The 27,409-nt window shown below is 36.2% G+C and overlaps 2 protein-coding genes across 4 annotated transcripts; both read right to left on the reverse strand.

Annotated features, from left to right (window-relative positions):
- Positions 1–1,509: 1,509 nt before the first annotated feature.
- On the reverse strand, positions 1,510–9,071 carry LOC119794793 (toll-like receptor 13). Its single transcript, XM_038302505.1, has 3 exons — positions 6,549–9,071; positions 3,058–3,175; positions 1,510–1,815 (listed from the first exon to the last, which is right to left on the reverse strand). Exons 1-3 carry the CDS (start codon positions 9,046–9,048, stop codon positions 1,611–1,613), a joined length of 2,823 nt encoding a protein of 940 aa, XP_038158433.1. The 5' UTR covers positions 9,049–9,071; the 3' UTR covers positions 1,510–1,610.
- A 4,432-nt stretch (positions 9,072–13,503) lies between these two features.
- LOC119794801 (toll-like receptor 13) lies at positions 13,504–26,539 on the reverse strand. 3 transcript variants are annotated; one of them, XM_038302510.1, is made up of 4 exons: positions 25,439–25,577; positions 24,064–24,215; positions 17,792–17,909; positions 13,504–15,106 (listed from the first exon to the last, which is right to left on the reverse strand). In XM_038302510.1, the coding sequence occupies exons 2-4, from the start codon at positions 24,203–24,205 to the stop codon at positions 14,866–14,868; spliced, it is 501 nt and encodes a 166-aa protein (XP_038158438.1). In that variant the 5' UTR covers positions 24,206–24,215; positions 25,439–25,577; the 3' UTR covers positions 13,504–14,865. The 3 variants fall into 3 exon arrangements, with proteins under 3 accessions (XP_038158438.1, XP_038158436.1, XP_038158437.1); XM_038302508.1 differs by having other exon boundaries at positions 24,064–26,539; XM_038302509.1 differs by lacking the exons at positions 13,504–15,106; positions 17,792–17,909 and having other exon boundaries at positions 24,121–24,215; positions 25,439–26,539.
- Between the last annotated feature and the right edge of the window lie 870 nt (positions 26,540–27,409).

Consider the following 27,409-nt stretch of genomic DNA (forward strand, 5'->3'; position numbering starts at 1 on the left):
ACATGTACTTCCTGTGGAGGATTAGGAGAGCCAAACTTCCCCACCCATCCTCACAACCTTCTACAGAAGCTCCATAGAGAGAGTTCTGACCAGCTATATCTATGAGGCTGTAGCGTCCCAGCGCCGCGTGCCCAGAGCCCGGAACATCATCATTCCCTCACACCCCCACCATGGACTGTTCTCCCTGCTGCCCTCTGGGAAGAGGCCTCGCAGCATTCGATGCAGGTCCAGCAGATTTTGAAACTTCTTCCCCACCGCCATTAAACATTTGAACTGATGAGAAAACTCTAAATCATGTCACAGACTCTGCATCACACTGACAACACCAAACCACAACACTGCATATTTGCAACATATATATTTAATGCTCTGAACTTCCATGTCAATGCGTTTTGTGTTTTTTCCCCCACACTGTTTACTTTTGATCACTGCTGCACTTTAAGAAATGGAAATGTCATCAAAAATTTTGTTTTGTATACAATCTGTATATACAAAATGACAATAAAAGTTGTCTAAGTCAAGAAATATTGTAGCTATCTCCCGAATTCTACAATAGTGTCCTCTGTATTGTTTACATTGAAAAAGTGAACTTTTTGTTATATTTACCAAATGAAAATGTGTGAAAAGGATAATCACTCTATAAAAAAATTTAAAAAAGAAGATCTGTTTAGTGTTCATTTATTTTGTAAATATGCCTTAATAACAAAATGAACTGCTTAAATTACCTACTTACGGTTTACTACTTAATGACACTTTAAATTCTCAGGTTGTTTTGTGTAAATCGGGAAGCTTTTTTAATATGATTTAAAATGAAAGTAAAAATTTAAAATAGTTTTTCAGGTTTCATGAAATCTATGGAAAACTGTTTAGGACACAGAGATCATAAATCAGAAAGTAGCAGGTCTGTCTAGTGGGACTCAAGGAACCGGTTAGAAAAACCAAATGAATGGTTTGCAGTCATTTTTTATTTTAACACTACATTTCTTTCAAAACATTACATTAAGAAAATAAGTACACAAAAACTTAGAAAACTTGGTACTTTAAAAAAGTTTTGATATTGACATGAATGATTTCATAATATCCATGAAATATCATCTGTTTATTAGAAAATGCAAAATTCTGTTCCTTGAAAGAGTAGAATAGTCAGAATGGATGCTCAAAAGCTTAACAAATCATGTAGAATAATTATATATAGTACACATTATATAAACATGAGAAAAAGAAAAAAAAACATTTAAACAAGATGACACAAATCTTTACTAAATTGTACATAGATTTCGGTCAAATTAGCCTAAATTATGCCCAAGTCAATAATTAACTGCTGTTCAATGACAAAAAGCAAGATGTTCTGCACTTCCTTGTTAAGCCAAACCTGTTGAATATTTTCAATTGAAGTTATAATTAGATCAAAGCATTTTTTCATTTAAATGTGAATTTTACCTTGTGGTTCTTCCATATATATATCAAAGCAAAACAACCTTCTTCTCTTGATCTCTCACTATGAAAATCTTTTTTTTTTTTGCTGCAAACTATTACGATTGGCTTTTAATAACCTTTCAGGTTTGCTGCTGTTCTTAGCAAATCGTCGGTCTACGCAGCAAATCTGAGCCCTAGGTAACCCTGTCCCCTGCTTGCAGCGCTCTCATGACGTTCTGCCAGAAGACTCCTGGGTGCTGCACAGTCTTAGGCCAGCTTAGGTAGGTGCATTTCTTTACCAGCTGTCTCACACCATAATACAGAGACAGATGATTAGAAGGGATGTCCTCCAAAAACAGCAGGATCAGCACATTCTTCTGCTCATCAAACAGTCGAAAACTTGAATTGGAAGAAAGAGAAACTTTATTTGTACTACAGATGACTCAATGCTTATAGTTTTTTTTATAATGTAAGACCTCTAAACAGAAAACCTCTGACAGATGTTTTCTTTATGCATGTTACCAAGTTGTTGAAATCTATCAGTCTATAGAGGGTACACAGTTCCTGAGTTTTTTCTATGGCTTTGCAACAATAAGAGGACACAGTATCAATATATTATATACATAAACATATAATTATTAATGGAAGAAACATGAAAAAGGGGCAAACCATGTGAAAAGTGGCTGACCTGTCATGATAACTCCAAGCCTACATCAACTAAGTGAAGAGGTCACCAAAGAACCCAGAGCAATGTCTTAATGCACTGATTAATGTTGACCAAAACTGAGGCCAAAATCATCAAACACTTGAATAAAAACGCCTTTAAGGCGGATATGCAAAGCTAACACTTCTGTTGACCACAAAAACAGTTTTTCTCCATCCACTACCGGCCTTATCAACAAGGCCCAGAGACCCCCGTGACACTGACACTGCCTCTCTCCCTCCCCTGTTCAGGACTTAGAAGCTACACCAATATATTGTACATAGTGTATTGTATGTTTTATATTGTATATAACTATAGATTTTGTATTCTGTATACATATCTAACTTGTCTGCACCATAATTCTGATTCTGACAAAACAGATGTATTAATTTTTCTTAGGCAAGGCAGCTTAGTACAGTCAGTGAAATCAAAACTGCTCTATAAAATCCTAAAGAAGACTGACTTGCAATTGGTTTGTGATTTTTAGCAGAAGCATAAAGGACAAGGGATCCCAGCAAATCTTCCACTTGCAAACTCTAAAGATTATAGAGTGACAATGACTAAGTCAAATCACCCCAATCAGCACTTTAGGCTGTCCTCCTTGTGTTTGCCTTTTTATGTCAACTTACCTCCTTAGTAGTGAAATAAGGCTTTCATTATATGAACTCCCAATAACATGAACTTTGATGGAAAAAAAAAAATCAGGCCCAAGCTTTAACTTTGCTGTTCATGTCTAGAGCTTCAATGTCTTTACAAAATGTTGTCTTTTTGCTGCCATGTATTTTGAAAAGTGCACCCTCATACCATCAGAATTTATGTCACTGACCCCAAGGCAGTGTTTTTAAAACCTGAAGTAGTCATTTCTAAGAGTTTTGTTGAAAAACAGGAATGTGCACTTTTTTAAACATATAAATGTTATCTGAAGGCAGTAGCCTAACCTTGCCATTTGAATCTCACTTGAGCACCATTCACTCTTGAGGTAGTGGCGGCTGATCACACAGATGGTCTTCCTGCTGCCATAGATTGCATCTGTGATGTTTTCTATGATAGGTTTACCTGTGAAAACAACCGCTACAGTAAATTTGCTGTCTTTTAAAATAGCATTCATTGTCTTATGTTAAAAAACAAACATATGTTAAAAAAGAGTGATTTAAGTTTGTATCTATATTTACCCCACAATGAGAGGTATTATTCTCCCTATTTAAGAAAGTACTTATTAACAAAAAAAAAAAAAAATCACATCAACTTTAAAAGAATATCTTTTGAGATCAAGGGTAGCTATTTACACTTTGCTGATAGATAAAGATATTTTTTTCATTGCAAAGCTGTGCTTTGCAATCTGTTACATTTGCTATAGGAAGTCCCTCCGATTCGCAGTGAGTTTGAGGTTTTATATAGACTCACTGCGAATCCAGACATTTGAATTGAGTGAGCTTCCTGGACGGGAAGCGAAATGTCTTCAAACCTTGGAAACCAAGTCCAGTGTATTGTTTTTTAAACTTTTACACAATGACTATGACCTGGATGACTGAGAATCTTGATCAGCATATTGCTATAGGAAGGTTTTAGCACACAAAGGCTTATAGCTCCTGTCCATGTGTCTCTCCATTATTTACTTCAGATCTCCATCTCACTGCTGACAGCAGCAAAGCTCACCCAGTGTGATGTCATCATCAGACATGCAGTGGTGGGGGACAGTGGCCATGCAGCTTGCCATCAGGGGGTTAGACACTTGGCTTTTCACTCAAATGGGAAAAGAGCCAAAAGCCCATTGTTAGCGGCTTAATCCGATAAAAAAAAGGTATGAAAGAAGATTTGTCTTAGAGATTAAGTGTTCAGATTCATCGAAAATTATTTAATTGATGGCTGGCATTCTTGCACAAAAAATATTAAAATCAATAGACCCTGGCCAGAAATTAAGTTTAATTCACTAGTAAGTACTGTTTAAATTTTTTTAATTCTAAAATATGTACAGTCAAAAACATAAAGGCAGGGACATCTTGTTTGGACACTTTACGGCTTCTCTAGGTGAAATGTAAAATTATCGGTGGAGGCATTTTCTGCATAGATTTTTATTTTTATTTTTTATTTAACCTTTATTTAACCAGGAAAGTCCCATTGAGTTAAAGTAACTCTTCTTCCAGGGAGTCCTGGCCAAGAAGGCGGCTTAAAAAGTTACATTAACATAAAACCACAGGAGACAAGACAACCACAGATACATATCATCTAGGCAAAATTAAACACAACACAAGATTGGGCATACACATACAACCAAAAAGCAAACAGCAAACAAGGCATCCAATCAAAAACAGTTGCATCTGTCAGTTAATGATGATTTTAACAGGTCTTTAAAAGAATTTATGGATGGAAGTACTTCAAGATTTAAAGTGGCTTGAAGTTCATTCCATGCTTTAGGTGCAAATGATGAAAATGCTGTTTTTCCTAGTTCAGTTCTTGTAAATGGAGTATGTAAAAGTATTTTTTCTGATGACCTAGTCCTGTAAATACTATCTTGAATGGAAAGTAAATTAAAAATTTATAAAGGTAGTTTACCCATAAGGGCTTTGGCAATAAAAGTCAGTACATGAATTTTTGTCCTCATGTAAAGAGAAGACCACTGTACAGTTTCATAGAGAGTGCAGTGGTGAGTCCTAGCTGATGCACCTGTGATAAAACGTAAGGCAGAGTGGTACAGTACATCCAGTTTTTTAAGTAAGAATAAACTGGAGTGAATATACAGTGTATCGCCATAGTCAAGCACTGACAGGAATGTGCTCTGAACTAGCCTTTTCCTCGCAAGATAGGGAAAGCACTTCCTCATTCTAAAGAAAAAACCCAACTTTGGTCTAAGTTTCTTACAGAGGCTCTCAATATGGACACCAAAGGACATCTTATCATCCAACCAGATGCCTAAATACTTGTAAGATGATACTCCTTCTATTTTAGTGCCATCTTGTGTTGAAACACTAATGTTAGGTGAGGATCGTGAATGTGTAAATGTCATTGTTTTAGTTTTTTAGCATTCAGTACCAACTTTAATTCAATAAGAAATGTTTGTACATGATTAAAAGTAGACTGCAATTGTGCAAATGCAGCACAAACAGCCGTTGGACATCTTCCACCACATAATCCACTTTCCTGCCTTTAAGCCCTAAACTCAATTAGAACATCCACAATGCTTCACTCTTGCCTGCAGGCATGTATTGTACCACTCTCCAGCCAGTTGGCAAGCAGCCTTGCTTCTTTTACACATAAATACTTCCAATTTTTACTCATTAGTTGAGAGAAACTGCTGCTATCTTTCTTCATCGCAGTTCTTATGTACTTTGTTTCCATTTTGACATTTTGCTTCCCACTGAAGAAGCTTTTTCAATTCTAAATGTCTGGAATAGCGTTGAGTACGTGGTTTTATACAGTAGCCCAACAATGTTTCTGTGCATAGTTAAGTCCCCTTTCCTCGTTTAACTGTCCAATATTTGGCTTTTTGGCTTCAACTCCTCTATGAAGACTACCTCTTGCTGGACATACTCAGACAGTAGATGAATGTACTTGAGTCCAACTGAATTATTCCTGTTGTAAGTTGATGGCCTTATACTGGACATCATAAGACTTTGAAGGAAAAACACATTACATGGTTTTGATGTAACTTTCATCTGTTTAGTCTTGTAGACATCTGTTTCCTTGTCTTATCACTATGTTCTATGTTCCTTTGTGCATTTTTAAAAATGTTACAGTAAACATTATATCTTAAAACATTCTACTTTGAAAAACTTTTCTGGGAGAGACTTCTTTGTTGATGCAGTGTGACTGGCTTGTGTTTTGTTGTCTTCCTATACTGCACTGAGCCACCTAACATTGGTAATGCAGTTTTGCTGTTCAACAACTTGATTTAATCTTCATACACAGCTTTTTTCGGTTTCAGTAAATACCTTTGCTTTAACTTTCATGTCACTTTCATGAGCATTAGCACTTGATTGGTGTCAATGGATGATCATAGACCTGACAAATATCCTGAAGTAGCGCAGAGTATATTACTTTACAAGCATAGGGTAGTAACATAAGCTATCAGTTTAATTTAGATTTAATTAGTATGTCTGGAATAAATTATCAGCATGTCTTCAAGCATGCCTTAAACCTTTGCACAGTACTTTTAATCTAGTCATTCTAGTGTCATATCTGTAAATTACAGTGAACTTAAACAGGATCCATTCATGATACATGAAGCCTTGTATAAGAAGTACAAATGACAGATAATTAATTTGAAATCTTATCACCTTAACTCATTTCCCCTTGTATTTTTGTTTCCCTTAAAAAAATTAAATATTCACCAAAACTAAAAGAAAATGTGAATTAGATTTTTTTTTTCTTACATGTTTATTTGGACTTATTAGACAAGACAAGAAAGACCAGAGATAAATCCAGAGCTTACCTGGTTGGAAGTCTCTGTGATGTAGGCAAAGTTTCCAGCCCTGCTCTCCCTCCAACACCGGAAGCATCTCTTTGTAAACCCATTCCTCATTGTGAGCATTGTAAGACACAAAGGCATCGTATTGATAAGAGTCTCTATTCGTTCTCTTCCTGGTGTCGTAGAGGAAGGCCAGGAAGCGTTGAAATGTGTAGATCAGTCGCTGCCTCAGGAAGCGGTAGAGCAAGGATGCAAGGAGAGTTAGAACAACGAGACAAGTGCTGAAGATGAAGCAGAAAAAGCCGGGTTCCTCCCAGCACGATTGAACCTGAAAATCTAGCAACAATGTGCCTTGTTTATTTGGAGGAAAGGAGCATTCATACTGATGAGCATTTACTACCTGTGTTTGCTTGTTGTCCTTTACCCATATAATAAAAAGTGCATTTGAGCAGTCACAGGTGAACTGGTTATTGCTCAAGTCCAAGTATGTTAGAGAGGTTAGAGAAGTGAAGAAAGTCTCATTGATTGTAAGAATCTCATTGTCGGTCAGTTTCAGATATCTGAGTGCAGAAAGATTAGCATGCGCCAGAAAATTTAGAGACTTCAGCTTCGAGTAAGAAAGATCTAAGCTCTGCAGTTTTTGGATTGGTCGAAGAAGCTCAGGTTTCAAATCAGACATATCGGTGTTTGATAATGTCAGACTTTTGAGCTGGGGGTTGAATTGAAATGTATCAACATCTGGAGCTTGCTGATAGACATTAACAGCCTTGAATATTTCCAAATAAGTCATTGTGTGTAGCATTTTCATAGCTTCTTTGAGGTAAGTGCTGTAATATTGGCTGCTAGTCACTGTAAGACGTTTTAACAATGTTAGATTCTTTATATTGCCATTTTTATTTGGATAAGCATCTCTAAAAGTAAACCCTTTTCCAAAGTAAGCAGTAAGGTTTTCCAAGTGCTGCAGTCCTTGGAGGTCAGGTTTGTGCCCCAATGGAAATGATACATTTAGGTCCTCCAGGTTTCTCATTTCAGGAAATGTGTTATTTTGCATTAATAGTACATTATCAGATGCCATCTTTAAATGTCTTAAGGACCGTAAACCTTCAAAAGAATTTTCCTCTAGTGCATTTATGTCATTTTCACTAATGTCCAAAAACTCAAGCTTATGCAGGGAAACTTTAAATGTATCTCCAAATGACCGCAGTTCATTATAACTCAGATCTAAATGTTTTAGTTCAGCAAGATGCTCAAAGACACATTTATCCAGATTTGCAATTTGGTTTGTGTTCAGATTAAGCTCTGTAAGACGTGTTGTGTTCTCAAAATCCTCACAGTTCAACTTTGAGATGTAATTGTTATCCAAGTGCAAGATTCTAAGGAATGTCAGGCTCCTAATGTCATATGAAACCCTGTTGAGGTTAATGCTGCTTAATTTTAAGACCATCAGCATTTTCAAAGAATGTATAGTGCCTTCTGGCAGTTCCTTTAATTTAGTTTCCTGCAGGTAAAGCTCTGTAAGCTGAGAGCATGGCCCAAGTTTTAAAGTCAGGTCTTCCAGACTGTTCTGGAACAAATCGAGCCTCCTCAGTGATTTCAGTTTGCAGCCAGAGGGGAACAATCCTTCCCTTATCCATTCAAATACCATATTAATTCTCAGATGTCTCAATGAGATCAGATTTTTTAGGACTTTTAGCATGTCTTTGAAGGAAAGCACACCCTCCTCAACAAAAAGTTGTGTTACATTCTCCAGTAACATTTTGTCAGATATTTCCCATTTTAGCTCATTCAATCCAATCCCACAATGTGATAGATCTATCATCTGAAGGTAAGGAAAGATTGGTGTTGTGATGCTGAACTTTTTCAGGTACTGACCAGAAATAATAAGCTGTTCTAAATTGGAGGTTTCATTTAGCAGCAACATTTTGGTTTCAAAGGAAGACAGGTCATTACATCTAAGACTGAGGGTCTGTATTTGTGGTAGTTGAATCAGGGGCCGAATGTAAGCAATGTTTTTGAGCATATTGTGATCTAAATCCAAATATTTTAAGCTTGTAAGGAACTGGAAAGTTGAGTTGTGGATAAATCCAATACCATTATAACTTAGATCAAGAATCATGATATTAGACAAGCCCTGAAACATGTTTCTTGTCAGGGAGAAGAGCTCATTATGTCTCATGATAAGCGTTTTCAAAGAAACCAAATCAATAAAAGATCCATCATCCACGTAACTAATGACATTATTCTGCAGACCCAGGTATTTCAACCTATACATGTAATGGAATTCCTCTTTAATTTTCTGAAGCAGATTACCTCGGAATTCTATTGAAACAGCGTCTTTTGGGATTTTTTCAGGAAGAGTCTCAAGTTTTCCGTTAGTGCAGTCCACAGAAACACCAGAGGAGGGGTTTGCCTGATAAAGTATTACACAGTTTTTTAGTGAAAAAGTCAGAGAGGGGTTAATATGAAGAAAGAAACAGAAAAGTCCTAGAATAAAGTGTAAACACCAACTTCCTGCAGCAGCCATATTATCCAGTTTATGAAAGCCTCATGAAGTTGTTCTGTGAAAATCATCTGTAGAGAACAATAAACAATACATTTTAATTATCAATCAATATAATAATAAGTTACAACAGAAGAGCAACCGGGAATTAGGGTTTGAAGGCAAATCCTGAAAGGGTAATAAAATGTCTTGAAAGATTCTGACTAACCTTTTAATTTACAAAGGGAAGGTATGACTGCCTTTATTAAAAAAGGTTTTAATGCTTTTTGCAAAAGTAAATGAGAATAACAGCACAGAAATAGAGACATAAATTACCAGGAGCAGATACTTAAAAATGTGAAAACACCACATGGTGTGACAACACCAATTAAATTTCTTGACTAAAAAGACACAAATCCAAAATACAATTTAGCAATGACATTTGCGTATATCTGATATAACACAAACTAAATAATTGCTAGCGTATTTGGTCACTTTACAGATTTGATCGTATACAATCTAAATATTCTTTTTTTGTGAAAGAATATTTTAACTTGCACTAGGGTATTAATACTTTCAAATACTTCGCATTAATTATATTCCTCATGGCTCAGTGCCCTCCACCTTGTGTAGTGATCATGGGAGCTGTCCGTCATGCTAGTAATATGTAGAAATACGTAATGCTACAACACGACAAGGTAAACAGGCCTGGACATGGTTGAGTTCTGCTGTGGCAGAAATCTGAACTGGTGAAAGTTCACTAATGGGATGATCAGTCATCCACGAGAAAGTATAAACAATTTGGTGTACGGTAGCTATGATATTCCATCAAAAAGATGTAGCTGCCTAAATTTTCTAGGAAACACAGTTGATCCAAATTCCAATTCATTTCAAATTGAACTTTTGAAAGGTTGCCAGAGATGATTTAATAAACAGAGCTCTGCAACTAAAATGTATGATATCAAAGCTTACTGCTAAGCCATTCAGTATGGCCAACATAACTTTTCAGAAACTGATTAAACATCACAAATTAGTAACAAATTTTATTTCAGACATACAAGTATATAATAAGGACAGTATATGTCCATATAACATAAACTAAAACTGTCTGAAAAAAGGTGTATTGGCAGAAGCAAGAAGCTTATAATGCCCACCCTCCAAAGCCAATTTACATTGGACTTGAAAGCAAAAGAAAAAATAAATAAAAAGATAGCTACTGTTTATAATACATACATGATTTATCGAAAAAATGTTATTCTACGATAATAACAACACCACAACAGTTTAAAACATGTATAAGGGAAAGAAGAATAAAGGGAAATCCCCAAGCAAAACAAGTCACTCTGCTGCTGCTCACTTCTTCCTTCTTTAAAGTTGCAGTGTCAAAGAACTCATACTGTTCTGGGAGCATACTGTTACCTTTTCTAAAACTGAAAGCATTTCTGGATCAGTGCTTCTTGTTCCTCTTGCATTTCCACTTCTCATTTCTTGAACCCCAGAAGCCCTTTGAACAGGGCCACTCACACCGAGCCTGGTTCAGCTAGAGGTTTCTTCCTATAAAGTTTTAATTCCTGTATGCTTGGTGTCAGGGGCTCGTCAATAAGTCAATCACCTAATGCAAGCAAATATATACGTACTTTCACCACATGCTCATCCAGGAGCAGTTTGTCCTGCAAAGTCAATGACTCGATGCAATCACTTGGTTTTCCTTAGATAGAAAACCTTTTACCGATCTGACCGTATGATCTGATTGTCTCCGTACATTACCTTGATTGGTTAATTGGTGAGATATAAATTAACAAAAGAAGCCAAACGATCCACATTCCAAAGTGGTGGACCCCTTCCTGTGTTTCTATTTGCATGTTTTTAAAACAAAAGCAAGGTTTTTATTGGCTACTCAATGGAGCCTGGAACTTGACAAAATTTCTGACATTTTGAATTGAAATAGCTTCCTTGATGGAAAGTGAAACATCTTCAAACTTGGAAACAAAGTCCAGTGGATTGTTTTTTATTTTTTATTTTTTGGAATGACTATGAGCTGGATGACTAAGAATCTTAACCAGCATATATAAATTAACTGAACTAAAATGTTTCCAAACCAAACAGACTCAATTGAATTATACATAAATCATTTTTGAATTTTCTTACAGTTTAAATTCAAGACTAACAAGAAGCTTTACAATCAAAAAAACTTTTTTCTTTAAAGAAACAGAAACAATATACTTTTATTAGATTTTTCAGTTTATCTGAAATTAAGAAATGTAATTGATACTCACAGATGTTCCTCGTGTTTTTTTTTTACGTTCAATCTCTGTAGCCTAAATGGAGAAATGAAAACTGACAGAACAGTTCTATTCACTTTAGACTTCCCTGTAAAAAAATAAAAATAAGAAGACGTGGAGTTCACGATGGTGATCAACTTCAGGAGAAGACCCCCACCTCACAAAAATATGCTTAGTTTTCCTTTCCTTGCTCCGCTAGATTTCTGTGTGACAGGAAGCGGATAAAAGACCAAAGAGGAACAACACAGGCTGCTGTTAGTAACAATGCACTTTGAAAAGGAATGATAAAAACAAAAGCATCATTTTCAAACAATTATTAATCTAATAAGTAATGTGAGTCGAACGTCTGAGGTTTTACTCTTTTTTTATCACCCTATTTACAAAATGGATGACATTTCACCCGCATGAAATCCCAACAGCTGACACACTGCTGTAAAATACCAGGTTTTCGCAGATGTTATGTTTGTAGTTTTTTTTTAATCAAATGCACGAATAATCTATGAGTTTTAACGTTTTATTTACAAAGCAACAAAAATATGGAAGCAGTGAACTGCAGGAAGTGAGTTGAACTTTGTAATTGGTCTGAGGGGAGAAGGCAGGCTGATCAGGAAGGATTTGGTTCATGACAACTGATGACTGATGGATTTGCTTACGTGAGAGATAAAGGGGAGGTAGCATCGACCGGTATGCGTTTGATTCACTGGGCTTTGCAGACTGAACCCCAGAGGTGCAGCAGAATGTGAGGGAGATCCAAAAACTTTGGTACTTGCAAGAGAGGTCATGCTGGAGAGTTGGGAGAGAGGTGATGAAGACTGAGGACTGCTGGACACAGTTGAGACCTTTTCCATGAAGATCAGAGACAGACTGAAGTTTACAGGTTGTCCGGAAAAATAACGTAATCCACATTAACAAGATTTACATGAGGACAAATTTCAACAAGAAAGATATTCCTGGTTTAGATCTTCGGCTGGAATAACAAAAGGGGTAATCATCCTGCGAAGAGAGATGATCCCTCACCTCATATGTTTCTTTGTGTCCCGCTCTGCACTGCCAGGGGCCCATCAGACAACAGCGTAGAGGAGGGTGCTTGCAAGGATACTTTTAAACGTTTAAGACTAGCAGCTCATCAACAAATACAATTTGAAAAAGCAGTGGAAAGACACTCAAACAACTCAAATTTAACAATAATATATATATATATATATATATATATATATATATATATATATATATATATATATATATATATATATACCGGTACTAAAGAAAAAAAAGCTTTATTAAATGAAACACAGTGTGATTTTTTAATGAAGTGACTCATATCAGAATTACACAAACTTAACTGATAAGAAGAAGGGTAAGAATCCAATACGTTCACATTATAGCTAATATATCTTGTTCCTTATGCTGATGAAGATTCTCAGTCATCCAGGTCATAGTCATTCCGTAAAAGTTCAAAAAATAATTTTTTTGAATATCTTGTTCCTTCTTTTTATCTTGTCATCAGGAACTATATATAATCAATTTCATACTTTTTTTCAGTAAATGTTTATTTTCAGATTCATTTATTCTGTTGCTTCAACAAATTTCACTTCTGCTTCCGAAGTCAAAAAGACAGAGCAGGTTTCAGCCATGGTCAGAGGTTAGGAGGTGGTGACCACAAAGCATTTACTGTTTTAAACAAATACAATGTTGATGCAATCGTATACTCGGACACTTTAGATCTATACGGTAAAAAAAAAAGTTACATTTGTTATAATTATATGTTCATAAACCAGTCAGAACTATAAGCTTAAAGGTAAAGTGAAGGGTTTTCTTTTTTTGGTGGATCTTTAAAATAAGTGGTCCTCCTATTTGTCAATCATTCTGGTGATATGTTTACGTAAGGCCATCCAACGTGCTCGTCTCCGTTTACACTTACCAGTGGTGAGTCTGACATAGTGAAAAAAATTGCAGATCTTCTTTTGCAAAGTAAGCTTGTATAAGTGATGCAAACAGCAACTTTTAAACAGAGCATGCATGAGGAGAAATGGGCTTGTGCACACTCTCAGACGCGTTTAATATGCGTTCCCTTTTGGGAAGGGTATAGGGTTGTGCATTTGCAGGGGAGAGGCCAGGTCTTTTCAAAAATCCTCCAGTTGAAAGCACTGAGTTAAAATTTTGGCCATTGAGAAATCTTTTGCATAAAATGAAGAACCAGGTGGTTTCTGTATCTTTCTTGATAATATTTATTATGACTCAACATTACAATTATTCGACACACTTAAAGAATAAAGAACAATTGCAAAACACAGCGATCACTGAAACCAATAATTCAATTTAACTCAAATCTAACAATGATTAATTTAAAAAGCTATACAAAATATTGATTAAGCATCATAAACTAGGCTACAACCTGACAACTAAAGGTAAAATTCAATAAAAGTTTACCACTGATTTAAACTAAAGGTTTATCAAGAGCAGGCCAGTTTCTAGAGCTCCAACATACTGTAGCTTCAGATAAAATAACAGACATGACTCCTAAGTGGCACTGTTTCTACAGGATAAAGCGATACTTTTATAATTTTGTTTTACAAAATTAAATTCAGTAGTATTAAAGTTTCCCAGATGCAACTTGAATGGTTAGTTGGAAAATGTATAAAACAAAGAGAAGAATTTAAATCAACGTGCATAAGAGCAGGACTTCATGTTGAATAGTAAATTCTAAAATTTTCAAATTGAGCAGTGATGGCTGTTCAGGTCTCACTTCTTTACACAGCTATTTCTTTTACTGTCACATTGGTTTCCAATAATAAAGGAACTTTTTAATGTAAAGTAACAGTACAGACTATCATACATGATCATTTCTGAAATACACATCTTAAACTGTGTCAGTAAAGGAAAACAAAGTTCTATTTCATTGATATGAACATTGCAAGAAACAGGGTTCGGTTTTTTTGACATCTCTATATTAAGAATATCTCACCAGCATAATTTGTGAGCCAATTCTGCACATGCCCTGTGTTGGTAAGAAATAAACACTGGGAGGAGCTGTTGATCCTTCACTGGTACTTTGGAGAGGAACAGAAAGAAAATCCAACATCCGTTTTTTTTTGTGTGTTTTTTTTTTAAATAGTTAAAAAGTATGTTATAAATATTATATGTCTTTTTTATTTTTATAAAAAATATATAAAAACACTCAATGAGATATAATATTTATCCTCAAGATGTTGAGGCTACCTAACTGTTTGGATTAAGGGTTCTAATAGCAAAGCAAGCCCTGAATCAGAAAGGTTTCTATATTAATGAATCCCAACTGGTGGCATTATTGCTCCTCTACAAATTTGATATTCAATCTTTATATTTTTTTTTCAAACTCTACAACTTAGCTTTCTGTTTTGCTTATGAAACAAATACTTGTTTAAAGCTAATATAATCTAAAAGGCTAATAATAAACATGTGCAATCATTGGCATGGTTTTCTTAACTAATATTATCTGCTTTAAATACTGTAGGTTTCTTCAAATTGACAGTGGGATTATTTCCTCATTTACTTCAGTTATTTTTGTTTCTCATGATACACTGTTGGTCCTTTATTTCTCTCAGCAGCCTCCTGGTCCGGGCAGCAGGTCATTGTTCTCAGTGAGAACATCCCCTGTTTGCAGAGCTCTCTGGACATTTTGCCAGAAGACTCCTGGGTGTTGCACAGCCTGAGGCCAGCTCAGATAGGTGCATCTTTTCACCAGCTTCCTCATTCGGTAATACGGAGACAGATGATGGCTAGGGATCTCCTCCAAAAACAGCAGGATAAGCACATCCTTCTGCTCATCAAAGAGACGGAAGCTACGGAAAAAAACAGGTGAAAGAAAGTAGATGTTGAATTATTCACACCTTATTACAATGATTTTAAGCATGACAAGCAGTTTCAGTCTATAATTCAGCATCTTTTTATGGCTGTAAAAGCAAGCAGTTTGGCGGATGTAGGAAGACGTTCCACATGTAATTTTACAGTCAGTGAATGTACTAACCAAGAAAATCCATATAAGCCATTGAATCCTATAGTATAGCATGTAGAGTAACATTAGTCTGACTATCTTGGACTGACTCGAAGATATTGACAAAATTAGCCATTGACATTTTTTCTCAAGTAAGAAAATACAAAGTAGAGAAAATAGAAAGTAATTCACTGTGAAATGTCAATGTAGTAATCCCTTATTAAGTGGATGATGCTGTCGTTTTGAAGTGTTTGTGGTATTTCTCATTTGAAAAAGTCATGTGCTGACATGTATTGCATGCCATTACCGTAACAATATATTAAATACATGTATAATATATGTACATCACCAATTTAGCACTTTTGGCACATCTGTATTATTGTACTCTATTAACACATTGATTTTATTGTGATGGATTTGTATAACATGTTGTATTACATGATATAAAGCCTTCATTGAGTTCATAATGAGTATGCGATCTGATGTGCCTATTTTTTATTATAAGTTAAACACATGAATATAAGGTTAAGTTGGGGAAAAAGTATGGTGGAGACAATTCTTGCAATCATGCTCCATGTTAAATCTATCTAAAAATTATGCATGTATGACTTTTGAAAAATAATCAAAAATATTGAAATGCAGTGACGTGCGGTGAGGTTCATAGCTGGTGAGGCACTGACGTCATCAGAATCAGATTTGCAAATAGATGCATAGATTGACAGCAGTTTACATGTTATGTTTCACTTCTGCATCCTTACACATACAAACTGTAGCTCACAAAACACACATTTCCTTAAAAAACAAAACAAAATAAATGTTATTACTGTCTTACCTTTACTTATAAATGAATAGAAGTCCTCCTTATCTTCCTTCAGTTTTAAAAGTCTCTCTGTCTCAATGGAGATCACTGCCAGGGAAGAAAGCCTTCCTTGATCCGTCCTGTTCCTGCCTTATGTTTTCAGTCTCTTGAGCACCCCCTGCCATGAGGCAAGAGAACTGCCTGCCTCACCTCGAACTTGTTCTCTGCCGTTTATAATCGCTCATTACACGAAACACGTTACACAAACACAGTTGGTGACAAAAAGCTCTGTACATTATATACATAAGCCAAATTATTAGAAATAAGTTCACATATTACATTTGTTTAAACCATTTTATTGACGCCGTACAGCAACATGCTCTCTCCGCTTTGCAGCCAGCGCAGAGCCAGGGGTTGCGCAATCCAAGGTGAGGCAGAGCTCGCTGCTGCCTCACCGGCATCGCTTCCAAGCATTTGAATGGGAAAATAAGAAAATTCAGCGATTTTGAACAAATAAAAATCGAAATTGGTGAAGCTACATGAAAAATGAATATTTTTTAGTACAAACCACCGGATGAATATAACAATTTAAATTACTTTATGATTATATATTTTCTTTCTTTCCATGATGGCTGGTGAGGCACTGCCTCACCTGCCTCCCCTGACCGCACGTCACTGTTGAAATGCATCTTTAAATGAGTCAGTATTGGAAACATAGAGACAGTGTTGGCCATAAAAAATGTGTTTTAATTTATTACAGTATAAGATGCTAATGGTGTTTAAAGGAATAGTACACCCAAAACATGATTAGCCTTCATTTTCTACTCACCCCCATGCTGAACAACACTCTGGAGTACTTTTTTGATATCTCAAATGCATCTGGAGATCTGGGAGGCTTCTTGCTGTCTGCTGACATTCAAATAATGGAGGTCTATTGTGCCCGAGACAGAAAGGTCCATAAAAGTCCACAAAAACGTGTCAATATTCCTCCATACTGCTCGTCCAATGTATTCCAAGTGTCCTGAGTGGGTAGCATCCAGAATTTACTCGAAACGAAGTCATTTAGAATGTTTTTAGAGCATAAACAGTAGTGTATAGGATTTCCTGAAAGCGCGCACATGCGCGTTCATGACGCTAGGGAAGCCGACAGACCAAACCAGATGAAAGTGCGCATTCAGCATCTGCTCTGCCAATAATGCAAGCGTAGAAGAAGAAATGTGCTGTTTACCTGTGCAAAGAAAGAAACAACGAAAGAAAAATGTCTGAGGACTTCAGTGTTGAGGAAGAGCATGAGTTCTTTGCCGAGCTGAATGCGCTGGTTTGGTCTGCCGGCTTCCGTAGCGTCGTGAGCGCGCTTTCAGGAAATCCTAAACACTACTGTTTATGCTCTAAAAACATTCTAAATGACTTCGTTTCGAGTAAATTCTGGATGCTACCCACTCAGGACACTTGGAATACATTGGACGAGCAGTATGGAGGAATATTGACACGTTTTTGTGGACTTTTATGGACCTTTCTGTCTCGGGCGCCATAGACCTCCATTATTTGAATGTCAGCAGACAGCAAGAAGCCTCCCAGATCTCCAGATGCATTTGAGATATCAAAAAAGTACTCCAGAGTGTTGTTCAGCATGGGGGTGAGTAGAAAATGAAGGCTAATCATGTTTTGGGTGTACTATTCCGTTAACTCCTGTTGACCTCCTTAAAATACTGTATTGAAGAACAGCACCCCCACCTGGCCATTTGAATCTCACTGGAGCACCATTCACTCTGAAGGTACTGTCGACTGATCACGCAGATGGTCTTCCTGCTGCCATATATGGCTTCTGTGATGTTATCTAAGATGGGTTTGCCTGCAGATATGAAACATACAGAAATTTAGCTGTTTGCTGGAGATAATTTTCTTGTTTTCAATTAAACACCAACATACAAAAAAGATGATTATCAAGACTATGTTTAGAAAAACTACCCTTGCTGATGAGATCTGAAAGAATCTGTCTGCCCAAAATCAACACTTAACTAAAAGTCATAAAACAGAAGTTCTTGCTCTTAAAAAAGCAACACAAATTCATTAATAAAACACTATTTGCTTTGTACAAAAGGAAGACACAGAACCATGATTGTATACAGTTAACTCTTTATGTAAAGTTGATTGTTCCTTTACCTATCTTTAAAAATGCCCTAATTACATCTGATTTAGACTTCAAGTTGACTGTTCTGCAATTTGTATTGACTTAGTCAGAGGTCAGGATAAAGCAAATTGTAGAAGGCCACAATCATGGCAGAAAAACATCTATAGCACATGAGCTGGTAGGGACCAAACATCAATGTTAAGCTTTAGGTCCTTTCCCAATCAGTGGGTACCCCCTTCCCCTACTCACTATGCTCTACACTTTTTGTGAAGCACCCTCAACGCTAATCTGAGTCCCTTTGATGGCTCTAGAGGGTATGAATGCATCCTTTGCTTTTGAGATGGCCTTTCCTCACATAACCGGAATAGGAAGCTGTCGTCACCATTGCAAAGGTCCAAGCTCTGGCTGTGACTATTGCCATGATACACCAGCTGCTGCAGACCAAACCCTTAAGATTGTAACGATGGTCATGCTGTGAAATGTGAAATTAGATTTGTTGGTGAGGTGTTTCTTTACTTTGTGAATGTGTACAACACATCACAGAACATACATTTATATCTCATGTCCTTCACGATGAACACAATTTCGTGCTCCACATGCTGCTTGAGTGACCAACAGGTCCTCATTCACTGTAGAGGGCCTTATAAGCCACTTGCACATGATCGGTTTCAGATGGGATTTAATTTTGTCAGCCCTCTGTGGGCATGCACAAATGTAGTGAAGAGTGAGTAGGGGGAGGGAGTAGTCACTGATTAGGAAAGGCCCTTGCATTGGCACACAGGTGCACTGCTGCAGCACATCAGCCAACAATCTTGAGCTTTAGTAATGTTATGCACTGTGCAGGGTAGGGATGTGAGCACTGTTGCAAATTCATCAGCAAGAGAAATAACTTGAAGTTTCCAGACTACATCATGACCAAATTTAGCCAAGCTTCGATCTAGCTGAAGGACGGAGGAATGTCAACATCCGCAAGACAGAGTGATTAAACATTCTTACTATTGAGTAGACAAAATAATATATAATATAGTTTATTAATTCAATTAATTTTTCATCTATTCAATAGTATCTTACCTGAACCAAAACTAAATCAATCTTGTCTTAAAATCAAATTTGACTTAAAGACGATTAACAGAGGCACACAGTGGATGAGGGTTTGTATGAAGTAAAAGCAGATAGAATCTATTTTACTTCAACAGTTTAAAAAAAAAAGCCCCAAAACAACAACATATCATGTTAGCTGTTATATTTACACAACTTTCAACGGGGGAAACAGAGTGAAGTCATTCTTCTCTCTTTCACTGCAGGCGCGAATTGCTGCTGTCTCTGACTACCTACTAGGGCTTTGGAGTTGCTTGCAGCAGCCTTCACTACTTACTGAACACGATAAGAGCTCCGTGATTTCACATTGCCGCCAAATGTTCAGCAACACTGATTGTTGGCACAGCTGCTGAGTCTGACTGCCTGTCATTGCTTTGGAGGAGGGATTTGCACACTTGTTGCTCACTGCAGTCAGTAAACTTGTTGGTTGGTTCTGATCAGGAGTGGTGTATTCTTGCAAAAGTCAGTAGAATCTGAGAAGAGGTTGAGGGGCCTTATTTCTTTCCACAGATTTTCTATCTTATATTCTACGTTTAGGACATGCTGACAATTATTTAAAACATAAATATTTTCAAAAGTTACCTACTGCACCTTTAACTGGCCATTAATACACATTCATCCTAAAATCTACATATTTATACTAATATGCAGGACTCTTGGAATATCCCCATCCTCTGTTTGAACTATCTTCTGCATACAACACTCGCTTTACAATTTTTACTTTGCTGGTGATTTAAAAAACACATTTCATTACCTGAATAAAACTTCCTAAAACTTGACTCTTTCACTTCCAAAATGAAAAAATATGGGTAATATTTTGGAACATTCAATGGAAAAAAAAAATTCTGCATGTCTATCTAAATTACTTTTAGTGTCAAAGTGGTTTTGTTAGTTTATTTATATTTAGTTAGCTTTTTATTTCCCTCTTCCTAATTCCTCCACATCATTTTACTATAAAAGGCCCTGTCTTCACTCATGTGGCAGTTGTAGGTTGTTCTTTTATGTTCTGTTTTAGTCAAGGTTAAATAGAAAAAAAGATTATGTATGTTAATGATGTTTTTGCATTCTCTGCTTAACACCGATACAGGAAGTAGACAAATGGCAGGAAGCAGATAAGAATCCAAAAAGAGAACAGAGAAGCTGAGCATGTGGAACAGCACAGTTGAAAACAGGCAATGAGAGAGAATCATGCTATAACTTTGATACATTTCTTTAAGTTATGTTGTATTGGTCAAGTCATTAATGTCATTGGTGTTAAAATGTCAATGAAAAAGCATTTCAAGTTGACTTGTCCTCTGATTCTGTTTCTGAAGCAAAAGTCTTTACTGTTGCTCAATGGTTCACATAACATACAAATAGATATGAAAGAAAAGCAGGTTATATTGCTATTATATGCTCTTCTTTAATTATTATCAGACATTAATCAGATTTTTTTTTTAAAGCAAGGTATTACTTTATTCAAATATTAAAAAGTGGTTTCAAGTTTTGTGTAAAATATGTGGAATTCTAATTTATAATACTATCTAATATAAATATAGTATTTATTTCAATAAAAAGTATTTTTGAAAGTGTAAACATGTTAAAATACAGCTTCACCAACATGTCTATTTCTCCATACATGTGTAAACTGATGAGAACACACAGTGTTAGCAAACAAAAAAGAAAAAAAAAATCACTGTGGATTCTTTAATAAGTAGTAGTGGGACTTTGTTGGTGAATAGTGTGAAATAATTACATTTAATCATTTTTTAAGCAATTATTAATGCTGTAAAAGATGCAGGAGTTATTAGTTTGTTGTGACAGTTGAAAAATAAAGTTGCAGATTATTGGTAATTCTACATTCACATTCTGAAAACCATGAAAACAACAGAAAAGCTTTTCAAAGTTCTCCTTTCTTTGAGCATCAACAGCAAGTTAAATTCTAAAGACAAAATGCAACCAGCAAACTCTTGAATCTAGCCCGCAACACTTTTCCATATGCTGATATCCACTCATCAACTATCAACTATCCAATAAGCTGAGCTTCATGCAGTCATACAAACCTAAGGATGAACAACAACGTCTTCCTAGAGTTAGTTACCTGAGCCTCTTGTCCGCCCCATCCTTCTTTCTACACCTCAATCGCATCCATTGGACACCAGATACTGGACAAGCTATTTGGAAACATTGACGCAACTCCATACACTTTAAGAATGTTAAGGTTTGGATCAAAAGTGACCTCCTTGCAACTTTCATTCAGAAGAAGGTCTTTAACAAGAACAATCTTTAGAATCAATCCTTGCAGCACACCAGCCCATCAGTAAAATCACACTTAGTATTAAAGGTATCAATTATAAATTGTTTCTCAAATTAAATGATCAACACTTAGATCATTCAACCTGATCCAAGTCAGCAGAATAGTTTGCTGGTTCAATTTATTTATGTTTTTCTTTGGGTAACTAATATTTTTTGGTATATATAATTTAATATGGGCTACAAAATGGCCAGTTACTAATTAGTAATTAGCTTGAGAAGCACAATTCAGTACAAAGACTATTCAAAATGCTTTACATGAATTCAACAATAAAATAGATGTAAATAAAAGCAGAATAAATGCTTGTAAGATACAACATAAAATTGCAGTTTTAAACAAATGCATTTTTACATTGATTTAAAAGAACTACTTTCAGCACATTAACAGTCTTCTGGAAGTTATTTTCAGATAAGTGGAGCATAGGAAATAAATGCTGCTTCTCTATGTTTAGTTCTAGTTCTGGGGTACAGAGCAGCCTGGAACTAGAAGATCTGAGTGTTCTGGGAGGTCGACACACGGACTTAGTAACTACCTTTATGCAGTGTTGGGAAAGTTCTCTTTCTACGTGAACTAGTTCAAAGTTCAGTTCACACATTTTAAAATGAACTAGTTCAGTTCATAGTTCACAATTCCAAAAAACGAACTAGTTCATAGTTCTTTTTTTTCTTTTTCTTTTTTTTCATATATTGCTCAATTACACCATAGCCTATTGTAGAACCACAGACAGCAATTATTTTATCAGTTGTAACACTGAAACTGTGCGTCAGATTTAATCTTCATATCCAGCTTTGAATCCTTATCCAACCAGGGTTTACATTAGCATTGAGGGGACAGCATTTCCCCATTGTTGCTTTAATGCTTTGTTGCTGTCCATTCACTTCACACTAGTAGCAGCTGCAGCTTTCACCCCTACAGTATATTCTCAAAAACATCAGGAAAAATGTGCTGCTTGAATGGTCTTTTTTATGAGTAATTATTAAAAGAAAAATAGGAAAGTAGTCTTTAAGGTGCAAATGTTTTTTTTTTTTTTTTTTATAATTTTTTCCATTTGAAATTCCATTTCAATACATACTAAAAAGGAATACTGGAATCCTGGAAAATTATACCAGGCAGGTTTAACAAACAAGTTACATGGATAGTAAAACCCTCAAGAACAGGGGTCTTCTATGTTTTCCAGACCAAGGACCCCCAAACTGATGGCGAGATGGAGCGGGGACCCCCTAACTATATATATTGTATGAAATTGTGTCCTATAGTCACTCTATTACAGATGGAGTAATGTAAAGAAATTAATTTCTCTCTGGGATTATTAAAGTTTTTCTGATTCTGATTCCTGGTTGATGGGACAGGTGTTGTGAAGGAAACGGTGCCCAGCTTGAAAGAGCTCCTGTGTGTCTCTGAATGTGAGCATTGATGACTGAAAGACATCTTCTGCCTCCATTTATCTGTTTACTACAGTGTGTTGATTTCATGTTAATGAGTATTTAAAGACATTTCAATTAATGGGGAAAAAAAATGCAGGGGGGAATATAAAAATATCAACTAACCATGCAGACCCTCATGCAGTACCTCCATAGACCCCCTAGGGGTCGCGGATCCCCTGTTGAAGACCTCCGCTCAAGAAGATTTTACTAACACAAACTGAGGGACCAGGCTGAGGTAGGAATTTAAGGTTACTGAAGTGCGGATTTTTTTACTGAAAGCCGGCGGGCAAACTTGTTGCCATCATCCTCACCGACCACCTGGTCATAAAACTGTTTTAAGTCGCCTCCATGCTGCTGTGGCTTCCACGCTGAATTTTGTTTTGATGACGCACGCGGCTGTAGGCTACGACGCTGGTAGCTGGTGTTGCCAGATTGGGTGTTTTTCCCGCTACATATTAAGGCCTGTTTACGGTGTGATTTAGCCGGGGTTTCGCCTGGAGGGCTTTATAGAAATCTGGCAACCTATTGAACGGAGTTGAACTGAGAGAGCGTGCCGTTCACAGACGCCAGAATGAACGAGTTCACAATAACGTTCATCAGGCAATAATGCAGTACGTTCAGTTCACGTTCGCCCAAAATATGAACGAGTTCATGAACTTTCGTTCAATGAACGCGTTCAGGCACAACACTGCCTTTATGCACCAAGGAATGTTAAGGTCTGAATACATCATGACACATAGATTTTGGCCATAGTCAATGATTTCTAGCTTTTGTAGCTGAAGCTGTGAGCTAACTCTGGATTTCACCTCCTTTGCTCCAAAATGTCCTCAGTTTTGTTTTTATTAATTTGGGGAAAATTATGGCACATATTGATCTGTTCTTGTTACATCATGTAGATTAAGCACTTCTGTTATTTTCCATATAATTTTTTTTGTAGCACATAGTGTTGGTTGTCATTTATTTGGCTCTTATTTTTCCATGTGATACCATCTACGAAATGTGTCTTTCTCACATACAGTTGGTTTATAACACAAACAAAAGAAATAAAGTATGAGTTTACCTGGTTGGAAGTCTCTGTGATGCAGACAAAGTCTCCAGCCCTGCTCTCCCTCTAGCACTGGAACCATCTTGCTGTAAACCCAGTCCTCATCATGGGCATTGTAGGAAATAAAGGCATCAAATTTATGAGGGCCTTCCTTCATCCTCTTCCTACTGTCATACAGATAGGCCTTGAATAGGTAGAATGCATAGACTAGGTGCGACTTCAGGAAGTGGTGGATGAAGGATATAAGGAGAGTAAGAACAACCAGAAAAGTGCTGGAAATGAAGTAAAAAAAGCTGCCATTGTTCAAACAGTAGTGAATGTCAAAATCTAGTAAAAAATGTCCTTGCTCGTTGACAGGGAAGGAACATATGTACTGATGCGTGTTTGCCACTTGTGTTTGCTTGTTGCTTTTTGCCCATCTGATAAAACCTGCATTTGAACAATCACAAGTAAACGGGTTTTTGCTCAGGTCCAAGTACGTTAGAGAGGGGAGAGACTGGAAGACAGTCTCATTAATCACAGTAAGCTCATTGTTGCTCAGTTTTAGGAATCTGAGAGCAGAAAGATTGGCCTTTACAAGGAAATCCAAAGATATCAACTTAGAATTGGAAAGATCCAAAGCCTGTAAGTTCTGGATTGGATGAAATAACTCAGGATTCATTTTTGACAGATCCGTTTCGGCAAATGATAGACTCTTGAGTTTTGTATTAAACATAAACATATCAACATATGGAGGGAAAGCATAGATATTCACAGCTGTAAAAGTCTCCAAATTTTCCATTCCATTAAGCATTTCTGTTGGTATGTTGAAGGGAAGGCCGGTATGATCCCCGAAACAAGCAGCTGTCAGTCTTTTCATTGACTTGAAAGGAATATTTTCAGCCTTATAACTGCTTAAATTGGGAACTGTCAAAGCGTCTTCATAGGTGAATTCTATTGTAAAGTTTTCTAGCTGCTGTAATCCACGAATGACAGGTTCTTTTTGTAAAAGAGCTTTTTTAGGTTTCGTCTTAGTAAAAAAGTATGTAGCAACATTTAACTGCTTAAGTGACTCCAAACTCTGAAAGTCCTTTGTCTTTAAAGACAATATATGGCTATCTGTCAAATCCAAGAACTCCAGTTTTTTTAAAGCAACTTTAAATGTGTCTCCAAATTTCCGGAGCAGATTATTACTCAAATCTAAACGCTTTAAATCTGTGAGATTTTGAACAACACACTTATCAAGTTTGACAATACGGTTTTCGTTTAGGTAAAGCTCTGTAAGATTTGTTGCGTTCATAAAATCTTCGCAGGTTAACTCCAAGATGCGATTGGAATTCAAGTCTAAGATTTTAAGGCAGGCAAGGCTTCGGACATCGTGGGGAACTTTGGAAAGAAGGTTGTGACTCACGTTTAAGGACTGCAGTAGCTCCATTTGTTGTATCGACCCTTTTGGTAATTCAGCTATCCTGTTCTTTGACAGATCCAGTGTTGTGAGCTGATAGCATGTTGAAAGCTCAGTGGAGAAATTGTCAAGATCATTGTCAAACAAATCCAGTCTCTTAACTTTTGTTATTTTGCAGACTTTTGACAGCAGTCCTTTTCTAATATATTCCTCCATTTTACTTAACTGCAAATGATGCAAAGATAAAAGATTTGTGAGGAGTTGTTCAATGCATTCATAGGACACTGCTTTTAAGATAAGCTGTGTGATATTTTTAACTAAAGCTTTGTCAGGTACATCACACTTTGCTGGTACTGGGCACCCACATCTGGAAACATCGAACTTCTGGAGGAAGGGAAAGATTGATGTTGTTATGCTGAAAAAATCTAGGCTAGAACTAGAAACCTTCAACTCATTTAGGCTTGAAGACAGATTCATCGGTAGGTCCTGGGTCTCAAAAGTAGAAAAATGATTACAATCTAGGCTAAGCCTCCTTATTTGCGGTAGCTGTAGGATAGGTATAATGTCGGTGATTTTGCAAAGCTGATTGTCACTCAAATCTAAGAACTCTAAGCTGATTAGAAACTTTAAAGCAGAGTTTTCAATAAGATTAATTTGGTTTTCATGAAGGTCAAGTACAGTGAGGTTGAACAGGCCCTGAAACATATTGTTTGTCAGGTTGGTTAGTCTATTACTACGAATGGAGAGAATTTTCAATGAGGTCAAGTCATTAAAAGATCTATCATCCACATGAGAAATTTCATTACTTCTTAGATTCAGGTTTTTCAGATTAGACATCTCACTTAAATCTTCCCTGTTAATTCTTTTAACGTCATTGTATAAGAGATCTAATGAAGTAGCATATTTAGGGATATCATCAGGAAAAGTTATAAGTTTCCTGTTTGCACAATCCACCAAAACATCAGCGGATGAATTCTCCTGATATATTATGGTGCATTTTTTCAGCGAATATGTGATAGAGGGATTAACGTATAGCAAAAGCCAAAAAAATCTCCAAAGCAAAAAGAAAGTTCCTTTGACAGTCATGTTTTTTCCAGCTGCAGTTAATGTTCCTCAAAATTGATCATCTGCAAGTGACAGACATACACACAAATTAGTTATTTTTAGCAATCATTTATACAACTATCCAAGAAGATTTTTGTTTCTGAATTCTGCAATTAACTGTACCCTATGGAAGTAACTATTTTAAGTACATAGGTAACCAGAAAAATGTAACTTAGTAGGGTCACATATATTTTTTTTTGGACATTTTCAAGGTTGATTTCAGCTTTCCCCTGTCTCTGCAGACTGAAATGGAAATGAGGTGTGTCAGCTTGGCATAAATGGTAGTACACAGAATTTCATTTAAACAATTAGCTTTTTATTGAGATGAAAATAAAGGGATGATGAGGTATTTCAAAACTCAAAGTGTTTTTGCCTGTACTTGTATTTTTCTATATACAATCCAAACCCCTTATATATGAATTCTGCCTTAAAACAAGGAAAATTAATTATTAAACAGGGGGTCTACACATATATTTAAATAGTGCAAATCATGTTATTTATATCATTGAAGTGTAAAAATCTTTGAAGTAATATTTCTGAAGTCATAACCTACTTTCCATACATATTTCAGAAAACATTAGGATGAAATAATTTACATGACTACATTACTTTCAGCAGACAAAAATAATATAAAAATAATTTGCTAATAAATTACTGCATCATTGAGAAGGACTGTAAAATGTTAAAACATGGAGACCCACGTAATGCTGAAATTAAGTTTAAAAACATTTTGGCATTTATTCTTAATTGTTGTAAAGATATAGAAAACTGATTTCAAGGAAAGCATAAAAATTGTTGCCTTCAGGAAATGTCATCAGTTCATTTACCCTTCACGCACATAGGCGACTTATCTCACAGTCTCACAATTTGTCA

This window comes from Cyprinodon tularosa, unplaced genomic scaffold (assembly GCF_016077235.1).
Source record: "Cyprinodon tularosa strain WSP-4 unplaced genomic scaffold, ASM1607723v1 ctg492, whole genome shotgun sequence".
Classification (NCBI taxonomy): Eukaryota; Metazoa; Chordata; class Actinopteri; order Cyprinodontiformes; family Cyprinodontidae; genus Cyprinodon; species Cyprinodon tularosa.

Coding starts and splice junctions, on each gene's coding strand:
- LOC119794793 (XM_038302505.1), bottom strand. CDS start 9,048: ATGGCTGCTGCAGGAAGTTGGTGTTTACACTTTATTCTAGGACTTTTC. Junction 3,176..6,548: donor TCACAGAGACTTCCAACCAG/GTAAGCTCTGGA, acceptor TTGTTTTCACAG/GTAAACCTATCATAGAAAAC. Junction 1,816..3,057: donor AGTGAGATTCAAATGGCAAG/GTTAGGCTACTG, acceptor TTCCAATTCAAG/TTTTCGACTGTTTGATGAGC.
- LOC119794801 (XM_038302508.1), bottom strand. CDS start 26,518: ATGACTGTCAAAGGAACTTTCTTTTTGCTTTGGAGATTTTTTTGGCTT. Junction 17,910..24,063: donor TCACAGAGACTTCCAACCAG/GTAAACTCATAC, acceptor TCATATCTGCAG/GCAAACCCATCTTAGATAAC. Junction 15,107..17,791: donor AGTGAGATTCAAATGGCCAG/GTGGGGGTGCTG, acceptor TTTTTTCCGTAG/CTTCCGTCTCTTTGATGAGC.